Source organism: Neofelis nebulosa, chromosome 5, assembly GCF_028018385.1.
Source record: "Neofelis nebulosa isolate mNeoNeb1 chromosome 5, mNeoNeb1.pri, whole genome shotgun sequence".
In the NCBI taxonomy this organism is placed as follows: Eukaryota; Metazoa; Chordata; class Mammalia; order Carnivora; family Felidae; genus Neofelis; species Neofelis nebulosa.
Genome location: NC_080786.1, coordinates 30,560,952 through 30,578,723, shown reverse-complemented (window position 1 = coordinate 30,578,723; position 17,772 = coordinate 30,560,952). Strand labels below are relative to the sequence as shown.

Below are 17,772 nucleotides of genomic sequence, written 5' to 3'. Positions count from 1 at the left end.
AAAAAGTTATAGAAATCAAAGTGCAGAATAGTCATGTTAGATGGAAAGACAGTAGGAGGCTTGAACCTGCTTTACCATTTACCCCACTTCAAAGAAATCAGTTCCAGCAACCAGAGTAAGGGCATTATCCCAACCATTTTTCAATGGCTTGATACCAGCCACAGCTAGTTATCAGCCCTCACCTCCATCAATACCCATCAGTCTCTCTCCATAACCAGTTAGAATTTCATCTATTAATAAGTGAGGAGGGAGAGGGAGAATGGGGAACAGGAGGTAATAATCACAATGTAGTAAGTTAAAAAACAAAGTAAACAGGGGCGCCTGGGTGGCTTAGTTGGTTAAGCATCCAACTTCAGCTCAGATCATGTTCTCACGGTTCGTGGGTCTGAGCCCCACATCGGGCTCCACACTGAAAGCACGGAGCCTGCTTGGGATTCTCTCTCCCTTTCTCTGCCCCTACCCCACTTGTGCTTTTTCTCTCTCTCCCTCTTTCAAAAATAAATAAACATTCAAAAAAAAAAAAAAAAGCAAACAAGACAATTACATCTTAAAAGTTCTCATCACCCATTTATATGTGGAATCTAAAAAACAAAACAAAACAAACAGAAACAAATTCATAAATACAGAGAACTGGTAGTTGCCAGGTGAGGAAGGCAGGGGGATGGACAAAATAGGCAAAGGGAATTAAGAGCTACAAACTTACAATTATAAAATAAACCAGAAGGATGAAAAGTACAGCATAGAGAATAAAGTCAATAATACTATAATAACTTTGTATGGTGACAGATGGTAACTACACTTATCATGGTGAGCATTTTGTAACGTGTAGATTGTTATGTTGTATACCTACAACTAATATAATATTGTATGTATTAATTTAAAATAAAATAAGATAAAAATACTGATCACCAAATACCTCAGAGATTTATATCCTAATAGGCAGTATCAATAAAGGAGAAAATAGAGGCATCTAAAGCTTTGGGGGAAGAAAGTTCTCATCACAAACACAAAAATTTTGTAAGCATGTATGGTGACACATGTTAGCTAGACTTATTGTGGTGATCACTTCAGAATATACATAACTACTGAATCGTTACATTGTACACCTGAAATCAACATAATGTTTTATCTTAATTAGAAAAAACAGAAACAAAATTCTTTTAAGAACAATTCAATTTTGGTGCATCTTTATAAACACCAAATGATTGAGTTTAATTATTCGTATCCAGTTGGACAATTTGTATCTTTTAATTAGGCCATTTTATGCAATTACATTTAATGGACCTGCAAGGATCCCCCCACTATCTGAAAGCCTTCCCATGAAACCTGTGTTTACAAGCCAAGATGGCATAAAGCAAAGAAGCAATGATCACTTCATAAAAGTAAAAATCCTCTTCAGCTTTTTCAGTTAGCAAAGACAGGTACTAACTTAAGTCTTTTGAAAAGCAGAAGTGGTGTAAGGTGAACCTTCAGATAGCAGAGGAAACCTTAAATCTGTCATTTATTAAGTACAATGTGTACTTAATAAACACTAAGATCCTTTTTCTCTCCTTTCCTGCCTTCTTTGGAAATGGTAACTTCTGATCATTTCATTATTCTCTCTCTAGTAGCTTGGAAAATATATACTCTATTAATATATCAATATATACTTTTAATAGTTCTCTCGAGATTAAAACATAGGTCTGCAACTTAACAAATCCAGTGTTAGTCATTTTACTAATGCCCAGGCAACCCAAGGACTACAGAAATATTTTAATTCCATTTATACCCCAACCAGACTTAAATGCCATCATAATTACACATATATGTAAAACTGAAAAGGCTACTGTTGTTACATACAGTCACTGTTCATTTAGATTTACCCACATATTTACTGTTGTCTTACATTTCTTCCTTATCTGCTCATCTCCAACTGAGATCATTTTCCATCTGCCTGAAGAACATTTAGTATTTCCTTGGCGCTGGTCTGTCAATGACAAATTCTCTCAATTTTTATTGATTTGAAATATCTTTATGTCATCTTTACTCTGGATATAGATTTTGGTTTGGCAAGGGAGAACAGTCATTTCTTTGTAAGGATCACTCTATTGGCTTCCGGCTTCCACTGTTTTAGCTGACAAGTCAGCTGTTCAGAGCTGTTTATAGATAATCTTTTTTTCTTGTTAAATAATCTTTTTTTTCTCTGATTGCTTTCAGACTTCCTCTTTGTCTTTAGCTTTCAACATAGGTAAATATTTCTTTCTACTAACCTTTTTATTATCTTGCTTGAGATTCTCTGACTTCAAAAATACATGGCCTTCCTCACATTTGGTTAATTTATCTTCAAATATTGCTTCTGCTCATTCATACTCTTTTCTTCTCCTCCAGGGATTCCAAAAACACTCATATTAAACTTTCTCACTGCATCCTCTTTCTCTTATCTTCCCTCTATATTTTCCATCATTTGCCTGTGCTTTATTCTAAACATTTTCTTCTGTCCTATATCCAAGCTCTCTTAATTATCTCTTAATCTTTAAGGCCTTAATTTGAGTTATTTTACTTTTCAATATTATAATTCCCCCTCATTTCATTTTTTATATAGTTTTCAATTCTTTCTTGAAGTGCTCAATCTTATCTTTTACCTCCCTGACCATAGTGAACACAGCTATTGCAAAGTTGGAGCATGGTATTTGCCCAATATCTAGATTTGCCATGTATCTGTGTCTAACTTCTGTCGCTTCTGCTTTTTCGCATTTTTGTTGCTTATCTTCTTGTGTGTCAGGGGTCACTTTCTGAGTGGGTATCAGGCACTGTATTTGCAAAAATTATTTGAAGAAATAATTCAAGCCCCAGAACAGTGGGGGTTTTTTCCCTCTGGAAAAAAATTAAGTTTGCTTCTTCCAGGTTCCTGGAAGGCTTAGAACTTTGGAGATGCCTAGGGACAGCAGCACTCTAGGGTCACCTTAAACTGTTTCAAGATCCAAATGTCTGTGGCTGAGTGACAATTTCAAGAGGGCCTGTTTTATATCCAGCCCATCCTTCTTCCTAGAGTGCTGCCTTTTGAGGTCCCAACCCACAGTAAGGAGGGGTTCACAGCTGCTTTGGACACCAAATCTTTTATTCTCTTAGCTCCTTGAAGTTATCAAAAACCCCATTCAGTCTCTATCCTCTGAGCTACCTTCTCTAGGTTCAGCTAATAACTTCCCCAACCCTGGGCTCCTGCCTCAACCTCTCGTTTAGCCCAGATCCTGGCCTGGTAAATTCTTCACCAGCTTGTTTAGCACTCTACTTCAAGCAGACTTTTTTTTTTTTTTTTTAATCTAACTTACCTAGTTATTCTCAGTGGGTGGGCTGGTCAAATTTAACCAGTCTATCATTATCAGATGCTAAAGCCTAAAAGATTCGTATTTAACTAAAAACATCCTGTATAAAATTTACTTTGAAAGCAGAATTCTACAGCTGATAAAACTCTCAATCTGACATAAAAAAGAGACTACGGTTATTTTAGACATAGAAGATCTCAAAAGTATGTTCTACCAAAAATGAAGAAATTAATAAAGAATATGACAGAATACAAAGACAAAAAGGAGAAAAGCATAAGAAACTCTAGAATACTGGTGAAGGGAGTTCCCAAAATCACAGCTCTCCAGCTAGCCTACAGCGTTGCCTATCCTTATTCGAGAATGACAAGTTCCACTAAAGACATCTTCACAAAAAAGAAAAAAAATAAATAAATTACCTGATATGTCTGAACACACAGAGAAGACTTACACTTGGGTCAGAGAGTTTGGGAAGAATCAGTGGTAGGTAAATTTTTAAAAAGTAAATGAAAATGAGATAATTATTAATTCCCAGGAAAACAAAAAATTATGTAAGAAATATGCTTACCATTAGACTATCTGTCTCAGATGTGAATAACATCTACCATCTTAATGATGTAAATATGAAATACTGATCTAACCAAAAATTAAGATATACAATCCTGGCAGGATGAGGGGATGAAAATTGTATGTAAAAGAGTAAAACCCTTATCTTTCATAGTAACAAATCATTAGATAAATAGCTAAAACTGAAAATTAAAAAAAAAATCAGTATCAAATGTTACTTAGAAACATGGGGAGAATACCAAAAGACTTAAAGGCATTGAAATGAGTGCTTCCAAGCAGCCAGAATTCCAGCTTCAGAGGGGTAAGCCAGGTGATTACTGTTTTTTCTTACCAACCTTGCAGAACCATTTTTCTTTTTACTTACTACATGTGGCAAGCATAAATACTAAATGTGAAGAAAAGACTGTTTACTTTTATTTATGTATCAGGGGTCTTGTTCATAATGGGCACTCAACAATATTTCAATTTCTTAGAGGCAAAAAAGAGGTTAAATGCTGAGAAGGGATGGCATTAGGCAGAGAAACGGGAGCCAAGGTTTGAAACTGTCACTATGGATGACAGAAGAAAAAACTGAAATAACGGATCGTTTTAGATACAATTGGAAGTTTTCAAAGAGAATTCTTAAAGAGTAACTCACTCTTCACAACAACCCTGGGACATAAGCATTACGTTCCAATTTTACACATGATTAAACAGGCTCAGAGAAGTTAGAATATTTGTCCAAGGCCAATCAGCTGGAAAGAGGCACAGCCAGGACTCCAAATTCCTTACTTGTTTGTTTCATTAGATCAACCTGCACTGCATGGTGTCAGGAGGTAACACTAGCAGAAATGGCCATTAAAACCAATCCACAGGCCTCAGTGGCTCAGTTGGCTATGCGTCTGACTCTTGATTTTGGTTTAGGTCATGATCTCATGGTCTGTGGAATTGAGCACCATGTCAGGCTCTGCGCTGGGATTCTCTCATTCTCTCAATCTCTTCTCTCTCCCCTACTCATGCTCTCTCAAAATAAATAAACATTAAAAAAAAAAAAAAAAAGACAGCCTAAAAGAGACTCATTTTAGACCTAAAGACACTGCAGGTTGAAAGTAGCCATCTATCATGCTGATGGATGTCAAAAGAAAGCCAGAGTAGTCATACATATATCAGACAAACTAGCTTTTAAAACAAAGATGTAACAAGAGATGAAGAAGGGCATTATATCATAATTAAGGGATCTGTCCACCAAGAAGATCTAACAACTGTAAATATTTATGCCTCCAACTTGAAAGCACCCACATACATAAATCAATTAATCACAAACATAAAGAAACTCTTTGATAATAATACCATAATAGTAGGGGACTTTAACATCCCATTTACAACAATGGGCAGATCATCTAAGCAAAATCAACAAGGAAGCAATGACTTTGAATGACACAATGGATCAGATGGATTTAACAGATATATTCAGATGGCTTCCCAGGGGAATTCTACCAAACATGTAAAGAAGAGTTTTAATACCTATTCTTCTGAAGCTGGTCCAAAAAACAGAAATGGAAGAAAAATTTCCAAACACATTCTATGAGACCAGCATTACCTTGATTCCAAAACCAGACAAAGACCCCACTAAAAAGGAAAATTACAGACCAATTTCCCTGATGAACATGGATGCAAAAACTCTCAACAAGATACTAGCAAACTGGATCCAACAACATATTAAAATCAAGTAGGATTTATCCCTGGGATGCAGGGATGGTTCAATATCTGCAAATCAATTAACATAATACATCACATTAATAAAAGAAAAAGAACCACATGATCCTTTCAACGGATGCAGAAAAACCATCTGACAAAATACATCATTTTGCATGTATTTGCATTTAGCATCATTTCTTCATAAAAACCCTCAAGAAAGTAGGGATAGAAGGATCATACCTCAAGATCATAAAGGCCATATACAAAAGACCCACAGCTAATATCATCCTCAGTGGGGAAAAACTAAGAGCTTTCCTCCTAAGGTCAAGAACGTGACAGGGATGTCCACTCTCACCACTGTTGTTCAACATAGTGTTGGAAGTCCTAGCCTCAGCAATTAGACAACAAAAAGAAATAAAAGGCATCCAAGTCAGCAAGGAAGAAGTTAAACTTTCACTCTTCACAGACAATATGATATTCTACATGGAAAATCTGAAAGATTCCACCAAAAAACTGCTAGAACTGATACATGAATTAAGAAAAGTCACAGGATATAAAACCAACATATAGAAATCAGTTACATTTTTATACACCAATAATGAAGCAGCAGAAAAAGAAATCAAGGAATCAATCCCATTTACAATTGCACCAAAAACTATGAAATATCTAGGAACAAACCTAATCAAAGAAGTAAAAGATCTGTACACTGAAAATTATAGAAAGCTTATGAAAGAAATTGAAGAAGAAACAATGGAATGGAAAAACATTCCATGCTCATGGATCAAAAGAACAAATATTGTTAAAATGTCTATACGACCCAAAGCAATCTACACATTCAACGCAACTCCTATCAAAATATCACCAGCATTCTTCACAGAGCTAAAACAATCTAAAATTTGTATGGAACCACAAAAGACCCCAAGTAGCCAAAGGCATCACAATTCCAGACTTCAAGCTGTATTACAAAGCTGAAATCATCAAGACAGTATGGGACTGGCACAAAAACAGACACATAGATCAATGGAACAGAATAAACAACCCAGAAATGGACCCACAAATGTATGGCCAACTAATCTTTGACAAAGAAGGAAAGATTATACAATGGAAAAAAGACAATCTCTTCAGCAAGTGATGTTGGGAAAACTGGACAGCGACATGCAGAAAAATGAACCTGGACCACCTTCTTATACCATACACAAAAATAAACTCAAAATGAATGAAAGACCTAAATGTGAGACAGGAAACCATCAAAGTCCTAGAGAAGAATACAGGCAACAACTTCTTTGATTTCAGCTGTAGCAACTTATTACTACACATGTCTCCAGAGTCAAGGGAAATAAAAGGAAAAATGAACTATTGGGACCTGATCAAGATAAAAAGCTTCTGCACAGCAAAGGAAACAATCAACAAAACTAAAAGGCAACAGATGGAATGGGAGAAGATATTTGCAAATGACAAATCTGATAAAGGGTTATTTTCTAAAATCTATAAAGAACTTATCAAACTCAACACCCAAAAATCAAATAATCCAGTCAAGAAATGGGCAAAAGACATGAACAGATACTTTTCCAAAGACATCCAGATGGCTAACAGAGACATGAAAAGATGCTCAACATCACTCATCATCAGGGAAATACAAATCAAAACCACGATGAGACACCACCTTACACCTGTCAGAATGGCTAAAATTAACAACTCAGGAAACAGGTGTTGGCAAGGATGCAGAGAAAGGGGAACACTTTTGCACTGCTGTTGAGAATGCAAACTGGTGCTGCCACTCTGGAAAACAGTATGGAGGTTCCTCAAAAAATTAAACATAGAGCTACCCTACAACCCAGCAATTGCAATAGGCATTTATCCAAACGATAAAAAAATGGTGATTTGACGGGGCACATGCACCCTGATGTTTACAGCAGTATTATCAACAATAGCCAAATTATGGAAAGAACGCAAATGTCCATTGACTAATGAATAAATAAAGAAGATGTGGTTTATATATACAATGGAATACTACTTGTCAATGAGAAAGAATGAAATCCTACCATTTGCAGCAACATGGATGGAACTGGAGGGTATTATGCTGAGTGAAATAAGTCAGTCAGAGAGACAGATATCATATGTTTTTACTCATATGTGGAACTTGAGAAACTTAACAGAAGACCATGGGGGAAGGGAAGGGGAAAAAATAGTTACAAACAGAGAGGGAGGGAGGCAAACCATAAGAGACTCTTAACTATAGAGAACTGAGGGTTGCTGGAGGGTTGGTGGGTGGGGGGATATACTAAATGGGTGTTGGGCATTAAGGAAGGCACTTGTTGGGATGAACACTGGATGTTATATGTAAGGGATAAATCACTAAATTCTACTCCTGAAACCATTATTATGCTATATATTAACTAACTTGGATTTAAATAAAATTAAAAACCAAAACCCAAACCAAAACAGCAACCCAATCCCAGGACACCTGGGTGGCTCAGTCAGTTGAGCGTCCAACTCTTGATTTCAGCTCAGGTCATGATTCCAGGTTCATGGGATTGAGCCCCACATCAGGTTCCACACTGAGTGTGGAGTCTGCTTAAGATTCTGTCTCCCTCTGCCCCCTCCCCAGCTTGCCCACACTCTCTCTTAAATAAAAATAAAAATAATAAAAATAAATTTAAAAAAACGAACAACCCAATCCCAACAGTGTAATCAGAAAACACATAAAGCACTCACTTACAAAATGAATTGTTTATACTAGTATTCCTCCAAGCACCACGCATGCGCACACAGGCTGGATCTGGTCACTACAGCAATCCAGCACAAGATAAGGAGCTTGAGGCAGAATGTGAAGCAATTATGTCACCAAACACACTGTTTAGTGTAACTCGCATTTTTTATGTAGCAAAACGTTCTAAGAAGTAAATGATGCAACGTGCTGATGTCCATTCTGGTGAAAGTTTTGTATCTCACCACGCACCTGTCATTTGGGTAGCACTTGTTCATACCATAGGGCTGCTTCTAAGCCTGTAACTTTCAAACAAATAAGAATGACAAAAACTTAAAGTCCTATTTTCTAACTCTTATATCAAAGCAGATTATAAACACGTTAATACCAACACAATTTCACAGACGAACTCTATGGGATAGATTCTCATTACTAGCATTTGGTAAAAGCACTTTACTTCTAGAAACTTAACCAACTTTCAGCAGCCCAATCAATGAAGCAGTAAATTGACCAGACAGCTACAATTCTAAATTTCTTTTATGTCCCCAGGCCAGAATTGTAATCTTCAAATCCTTACCATGGAACCTATCCATTCAATCCCTTTAATTTCTTTTTGAGGTACTAAGTAACGGCAATAATGCCCTTGACATCAAAACTAAGCTACAGGAATAAGTTTAAACAGCCTCATAGTGACTAAATATTCTCAAAATCACACACATAGGAATTTCCTTAATGGGTTTCTCACAAAATAAACGACTTAGATACCTATGTGTACATACGGTGATTTTCTTAGCTAGGAAACCACAATCAATTTAACTTACTAAACAAAACTACTTTTGTTTTGCCCTAGGAGAAATAAAGACATGGTAGCTAAAGTAGCTTACCAGACAAGGAGCATTGACCCTACCTAAATTACAGTGTTTAAAAAAATCAAATACAATTACCATCTCATATACTTTTTCACCACCTTTGTGTTTGCATTAAGTGTAATTTTAAAATACATTCTCAAAGTTCTACAAAATTTTAAAATACATTACAGCTTAGCAAATGGCTTTCACAGAAAACTGAATTTGACACGGCCAATATTACTCTGTACCGCTCTGACCCAAAGTGCAAACGGCCAACCACTGACAGACTCCCTTGACAAGCATAAACCACTTTATATCAAGCCTAATTCTTTCCTTGTTATGTGAAACATTTCTAAAATACTTTTGATAATTGTCATCAAAAGAATCATAATCTTGGAGCACCTGGGTGGCTCAGGTGGTTGAGCATCCAACTCTGGATTTCAGCTCAGGTTGCAATCTTGCAGTTCATGGGGTTGAGCCCCACATTGGGGGTCTGTGCTGACAGCATGGAGCCTGCTTGGGATTCTCTCTCCCCCTCTCTCTCTGCTCCTTCCCCACTCACATGCATGCTCTCTCTCTCTCTCTCAAAATAAACAAACAAACATTACAAAAAAAAAAAAAAAAGCATCACAATCTCAGTGTATACTCTCACGGGAGTGTTCCTGAATAAACTGAGTAACAGCACTCATACGTGGGTGATCCTGCTGGTGGGAAAATTCATCAGAGTCAGGGTTGGGGCCAGGCCCTTCCTACAACTTTTGCAATCCTTCTCAGATTGACACTCATGCGAGACATTACAGGCATTTCTTGGGCTTAGAAGTGCTTTCTGCTTCCTTTCTAATATTTAATGTTCTTCTTTTTACTGTACCAGCTAAACTATGGAAGTCAATCAACAAACATTATAAAACTTTCCCCCCAAATCACCAATAACTAGTGGTGGTGGGATTGCAAGGAATTTTTATTTTCCTCTTTCCTTTCTTTTCCCCTAATTTTCAACAAGGGCAGAGAAAAAAAAACTTTAAGTTTTTCTGGATTTTATTTTAAATGGAACCCAGAGAGGCAAATTATTGAATTCTGGGCTTAACTTTTTTACACTAGTCATACAATGAGGCCAAAAACAACGTTCGCTAAACTCGGTGAATGGTAATACAAACATGTAATAGGATGACAGTTATACAAAGATCGTGTAACACCCTTTGCACATTCTTTAAGAGGTTATATGCTCTATGTGACCAAAGTAACATGATCCTTGAAATAAATATTAATATTCTTACATGTTTTCACAATGAATTTTTCTTCTAAAAGAAACCACTGAAGTAATTCAGAAACAACACACAAATGCTTTCTTCAACAAATATTTTAGAAACATATTTAATACAAAAGTCAAGGTCAAAATATCAAAAAGAGGAGTGAATCAACGGCTTTACCTCATTGTGTTTCATATCCAACTGACCCCTAAGAGCCTTCAGTTCCTGTTCACGGATGCCCAAGCAAGTTTCAAGAGCATGTGTCTGCCCTTCCCATTCAGATTTTTTATGAGCCACCATTATGTCAATCTGTTTCATGAGCTCTTGTAGTTCTGCTTCACAGGATGTCAAAAATCCCCTGTAAATAAGATCATATGCCCATGACTTATCCTTCGCATGTAAAAACGTAGCAGACATAAACCCACCTGAGGTGGAACAGTGTCAGTAAAGAAATTATTAGAAGCAAAGAAAAGGACTTCCGAGCTTTTCCTTTTAATGTTCATATTAAGATGATTACTTATTCCACTGCATGTTCTGTCTTCCTCTCATAGCCAACCCTAAAGCCTAAATCGTTTGTTCAAACACGAGATGATGTTCAAGTCTGGCTTGTGAGCGGGGCTTCCACGACCAACAAGTAGCTCTTCTGTAATGTTTTAGGAGAGCTATCAGGAAGAATCCAGGCGAGCTTGTCACATTCTTAGCTAACCAAAATAAAAAGCCTTGGAAGTGAGTAGGCTAGTGGGAAGGTGATAATACAATTTTAAGAGCTGTTTCAAGAAACTCATCATTGAGCCAGGTTTATTTCAACGATTTCTTCCCGCCTTATTATTAGAAACTTCCTGCAGCCGACCTTATTATTGTAAACTTGTTGACATCCTTCACAGTTATAGGAGGTGCCGGATATTACAGAGGCAGAAAAAGAAGTAAACATAGATAGGTGCACTGGGTTCAAACAGGTGTCCAGGAATGGCCACAGACAGCTATCATCACTAAGGCTTAAACACTTTTTTAAGCATTTGTTCTTAGTGTACAAAACTGCTGAACTTCTACGTTTGCTTCTGGGGAGGAGAAAATTTAGAGGGGGATGAAAACAAGTAGCCAGCTTCACACTACTGAGATGAGGCCAACACCCCAAAGAGAGATGCCGTCCACAAACATGACACGGATCAACTGGGCTTTTGCTCAGCACTTTTGCTTCTGTAGCCAAAGCACAAAATAGAGGGATAACTTGGATACGCTTTTTAAACTCAGTGAGGAGCTTAAGGTCAAAAGCAATCTTACCCTTCATGTCCCTGATTTTGCATTCCTTCCAACAAAGCCTCCATCGCCAAATCCCCTTTGTCTTGGCAACTGGGAAAGCAAAAACAATCAGTCAGGAGAAAATTCATTTTTCAAGTTCTAACATTCCAACTTACAAACCTAAGAATGTGAATGAAAACATACAATAACAAATAACAATGAGAAAATGCAGCCACTTCTTAGGATGGGTGTAGAAGCAGTCCAGGAATATCCCTTCAAGAAATATTAGGACCAAATACATTTCAGACTACAAGAAAATGACTTACAATAATCTGAATGCTACTGACAGCCTTCCCACATGATAGAAATCATACCTTATTGTTGCATTCCTGTGAACCAGTTCTGTGTCCCAGAAGGACACTAACAACAAAGCCCCTCACAAAATGAGAGGAAGTAATCAGGGGTCACACACATCAGAGGAAAAGTATACCTTTATTTTTTTAAAAAAAGAGATATTATAAAAAGGTGATATTGGCGTACCTGGGTGGCTCAGCCAGTTAAGCATCTGACTCTCGGTTTCAGCTCAGGTCATGATCTCGGGGTTTGTGAATTTGAGCCCTGCATCAGGTTCTGAGCTGACAGTACAGAGCCTGCTTGGGATTCTCCCTCTCTCTCTCTCTCTCTCCTTCCCTCTCTAGCCCTCCTTTTATGCGGGCACACTCTCTCTCTCTCAAAATAAATGAAAAGACTTAAAGAAAAAAAAAAAGAGGTAAAGATCGCTGCCCTTTAAAAAAGAGACTAATACTATAAAAAGGTTAAATGCCCTGAGCTTGAACTCCTTGGTCCATCACGAAAGATCCTACCCACCCTTGAAATGGCAGGCCTGTGAGGCTTCCCAGAACACCTTCCCTTCCCTCAAAGGCAGCCCCACGGGTCCTCCCTCCTCTGTGCTTCCCCCACTGCGAGTCCTTAAGAGCTCTTTCATAGGAGTTACACTACACAGGGAATGAGGTTTTTGCACACTTTTTCCTTACTATTTAACCCTTAAGGGCAGAAACTGAATCTTATTCACCTCTGCAGCTCCAGAGCTTAGTGTAGCATTTCAGATGGCAAATGCTAGATGCTTCTGGCTGAACTTATCATAACTCTCCTCCCTTTTCCCTATCCCTCTGTGCAACCTGGTCATAGCTGGAGAACTGCAGAGGAGAGTCTAGCAGAGAAGAATGGAAGGAGACAGAACGGACTGCCATAGAAAGGTAAAGATGCACCACAAAGAAAGGAAGGTGAGAAGGACAGGGGAAAGATTACCCTTAAATTTGGAAGTGCCTGCCAATAAGAAGTACCTGTTGTAGGTTTCTTCCCCTCTACAAAACTATTAACCAATGTCAAACCACTCCTCATTCCTGAGGAACTACTTTTTTTCCTTAACCCTTCAAAGGCTCAACCCTGAATTAGTCTTTAAGGAATTCTGAAAGGCTGTGGTGGGAGGTTCTGCCCCTTTGTACTAACGCCTCATCTATTATAAAGACAAGAGAAGGGGATTCCTTCATTTAACACAGAATTCAGTGTTGTACTAACCACAGGTACATAATGATGAAAGAAATGGTCCTTTTCAAGGAATTAATAGTCCAGTTTGAGAAAGAAAAAATTAAACCCAAAATGTTCCCCCCGTGTGACAAATGTACCGACAGAGGCGAGAACAGGGTGTCCTGGAGACACAGAGAGGAATGAAAGATTGGAAAATACAACTACTGCATGTTATTTGCATTTATTTCTAAAGTTACTAACAGGAGTATTAAACTGTTTGTGCACAAATATGGCACAGAGGGTTTTTCTCCAGTTGGTTTTCCCATTATATTATGCCAACATTAAATAAAATAAAAACCTAAAGAAAAAGAATGTCATGTTCTAATCCACTTTCTTTCAAACCATCACATGGTTAATTACAGTATAACTACATTCCATGTTTTATTCCCCTCTGGGGAGCTGAGAGGCAGTGCATAGTTCACACAGCACCATGTAGATGAAAACCCAAGATATAGCCCTGCTCTGCAACTAGGCAGCTTTGTGTCCTTGGACTTCAGTTTTTGCATCTGTAAAATGAGGGGGTATGAACTATCATCTCCAAGGTTTCATGGGATTCTAATAGCCCATCAAATGTGCACTGTAAGTAGCATGCTCTTGACTACCGTACATGGGTATTTATTAAATCTGTAAGAAAGAGCTATTCCTGGGGAGCCTGGGTGGCTCAGTCAGTTAAGTGTCTGACTTCAACTCAGGTCGTGATCTCACAGTTTGTGAGTTTGAGCCTCGCACTGGGGTCTGTGCTGACTGCTCAGAGCCTGGAGTCTGTTCAGATTCTGTGTTTCCCTCTCTCTCTACCCCTCCCCTGCTCGCTCATGGGCTCTCTCTCTTTCTCAAAACTAAACATAAAAAAATTTAAAAAAAGGAAAAGAAACAGCTATTCCTAAGGACAGTGCTACTACAGTTATTCAAAATTATGATCAGTAAAATTATACTTTTTTAGGTCACATAATTCTTAAACATTAATGTATTAATAATACACATTTACTAATATACATTAACATTTTCTGGATATTATTAACTAACAATATTTATAACAGAAGGTAACAGCCATTGAATGCTCAATTGTTCTGCGTTGTATATACAGTCAAATTCATTCTTCACACGCTCATAAAAGATACCACTACTTTGAGGAAACTGAGGCTATCTTGACTACAGTAAACTACAAATTATAGTCCTAGGATCAAACCTAGGCAGTGCGACTCCCAAGTCCCAACCAATGTGCAATGTTTATATATTTTCAGTTTCAGATCTAAAAATACCCTCATATCTTCTTTTGCTTTAATAGTGTCTTACTGGCAATAAATGAAACCACACGAAAAAGTCTGAATACAGGAAAAATGCAAACTCAACACCATGGACACCAGATGGCAGTAACACAATAATGAAAATAGTCCACATCTGGGAAAACTGCCATTTCAGAAGTAAAAATGGTTTAAGACTAAAACAAAGACATTTCTGTTTTTAAAAAATGGATGATGGTGAAGTGGGGGAACCATCAACCTTCTCTGTGGAAAATAATCTTACTAGTGTGTTTCTTTACCAATACCTTCACCATCTATTTGAATAGCTGCCAAACACCATCAGTTCTCATTTCTTGGGATCAGGTAAACAGCAAGGACCCAGATTTTCTATGGACTTTTCTAATTTGAGTTTCTCATGGCTAGATCACTGATTCCTTGCTAGCCAAACTGAGCTTCATTCAACTCTAGGTACTATGTCACTTTGCTTTCTTCTTTGCCTGTGCCATGTGATAATGATATAAAGTTAGATATTCTTGGTTCATAAAATTAAATACCAATTTAATTACTGTTTGATCATCTGCTACTCCTTGCCACTAACATAAAATGCTAAATGTGGTTAAATGGAAACGGTGTAGCTCTACAATGGTCATTTCTGCAGTTAGACCAAGACATCAACAGACATAAGCTATTAATGGTTAACTCTTTTTAAGTTATTAATTACAACTTTTCTTTGGAATAAAGGCTGTTTTAAAGTGGTGAAATCTAGAATAGGAGAGTTAAAGGAAATGCAGGGTGGGAAACAGAGAAAAGACACTTAAAGTCTTAGGGGAAAAAGAATCCACATAGGATAGCTAATAACAGGCACAGCTTTGAAATTCATTAGTATATTGAAATTTAAGAGCTAGAAAGGATCTGAAGGCCTCTTACTTAACCTCTTCATTTTACAATTCAGGAAAAATATTCAGAGTATATGCCCAAGATCAAATTATCACAAAATGGGACACAGTAAGAAAATAAAACTCCAGATAGAATTATGAATTGATATGTACTAATAAAAGGGTTATGCCTACCCATCACGTCTCATTTAAAGGAGGGTAACAATGCTCTGTCCCTTACCTGTCTTGGTGTTACTATGATTACAAAGACATATGGTTCTGTCAGATTTACTATGGCTGATAAACTGGCTGTTCCAATAAGCAATCAATATAACTTATCATTCCTCAGAAAGGTTCCTACTTAAACTTAAGGGAAAAAACACAAAGTATCAAAGAAATTTTCCAAAATAAAAATGAAATTTTAAAACATTGACCAAACTATCACTCAAAGTCCAGAAAGAATAAGAAGAAAGACCGAGAAATCAGTGTAGATAAAGATACACTTGTACATAGGGAAAATGCCAATAAGCAAAGTCAAAAGATAAATAACAGTATTTGAAAGTTTTATCACAAGGGGTAAATTATCCAATATATAAAAATTTCCTAAAAGTTGAGGGGAAAAAATAATAAATAAATAAATAAAAACTAGACAGGGGGAGGAATCTATAGAATATGGGCAGAAGATATGAACAAGCAGTTCACACAAAAAGAAATGCCAATGACTTTAAACATATGAAAATATCAGCATTATTTTAAATAGCCAAGGAAGAAGCCCAAGTGTCCAACAACTGATAAAGAAGATGTGGTATGTACATGCAATGGAATATTCAGCCATAAAAAATAATGAAATCTTGCTATTTGCAACAACATGGATGGAGATGGAGAGTATAATGCAAAGCAAAATAAGTCAGAGAAAGATAAATAGCGTATGATTTCACTCCTATGTTTCAGAAATAAAACAAATGAGCAATGGGATAAGAGAGAGAGAGAGAGAGAGAGAGAGAGAGAGAACAAGAAACACTCTTAACTATACAGAACAAACTGATGGTTACCAGAGGGGACATGGGTGGAGGGATGGGTGAAATAGGTGATGGGGATTAAGGAGGGCACTCGCTGTGATGAGCACCAGGTGTTGTATGGAAGTACCGATCACTAAGGTGTACACTTGAAATTAATGTAACACTGTATGCTAACTGAAATGAAAATAAAAACTTAATTAAGTTAAAACAAAACATGAAAAGATGTCTCACAAGTAAGAGAAATACAAATTTAAAATACAGAAAGTTATATTTAGATTAACAAAAGCTCAAACGTTTAACAATATACTCTGATACGGCTATGGAAAAACAGGCACTCACATACATGGTAAGCAAATTTGGAACACAGAATGGTATAACTTCTGTAGAGATTTTGGCAATACCTAGCAACTGAGAAATATGCATTTACCCTTTGACCCAACAATGCCACTTCTAGGAAACTATCCCAAAGACACATTGGCAAAAATACAAAGTCACACATGCACAAGGACACACGGTGCAGCACAATGTGCAACAGTAGGACATAGCACAAAAGCCTATCGAGAGAGAGACTAGTTGAATATTCATCCACCAATGGAATGTTATGAAGCTGTCAAAAGGGATAACATACTCCTATGGAAGGATCTACAAGGCATATATTACCAGACGGGGAAAGCAAGTAGATAATGCATTTGTTTTTATCAAAGGATAAATCCAAAGCCAGTAAACATGATACCTATAACGAAGGGAAACAGGGTGGAGAAAAGAGGAATGAAAGCTAAACTTGTCTGGATATCTCTGTTTTACAGATACTTGTTTTGAGAACTATGCTAATTTGTTACATATATAAAAAAATCCAAATTAAAAAAGGAGTATTAAAAATTGGAAACAAAATGAAACAAGTATCAACTAGATATCAAGTTGGCAAACAAACCATATAGCAAATTGTTTCATATGCCTTTAAAATGCAAGTTTTACTGTACATAGCCCAAGTGGGATATATATTAAAGATAAAAAAGAACTGCAAAGAAATCCTAAACACTATTAGGAATCACATGGTTAATAATAAAATTGGTATCATTAACTTAAAACCAATATGTAGAATATAGGATAAGGAAAAAAAGTAATTATGTTAACCTAATGTGGTTCTAAGATTTTCAGCAAGACAAAAAGACACACATATAAGAACAAATACAAAAAAACCCTAAAATGTAAATAATCAGTGTGAATTCTGTATATTTGTTTTAAAAAATGTATTTCTGGGGTGCCTGGGTGCTCAGTCATTTAAGCATCTGACTTCAGCTCAGGTCATGACCTCACAGTTCGTGAGTTTGATCCCCGCATCGGGCTCTGCTGACAGCTCAGAGCCTGGAGCCTCCTTCAGATTCTCCCTCTCTCTGCCCCTCTCTCACGTGTGTGTGTGTGTGTGTGCGCGTGTGTGTGTGCACGCACACACACGCGCATGCTCT

The 17,772-nt window shown here is 37.1% G+C and overlaps 1 protein-coding gene across 8 annotated transcripts in view; it reads right to left on the bottom strand.

Moving 5' to 3' along the window:
* Positions 1–17,772, bottom strand: part of CEP63 (centrosomal protein 63) — a 71,930-nt gene that overhangs the window by 50,678 nt on the left and 3,480 nt on the right. For all 8 annotated transcript variants that reach the window (XR_009261790.1, XM_058729955.1, XM_058729956.1 and 5 more), the window contains 2 exons: positions 11,627–11,695; positions 10,526–10,703 (listed from right to left, as the gene is read on the bottom strand). Coding sequence is in view for 7 of the 8 variants with exons in the window: in XM_058729952.1 (XP_058585935.1) it covers positions 10,526–10,703; positions 11,627–11,695 (247 nt within the window). In the remaining variant the exon portion in view is untranslated. The remainder of the gene's footprint in view (positions 1–10,525; positions 10,704–11,626; positions 11,696–17,772) is intronic.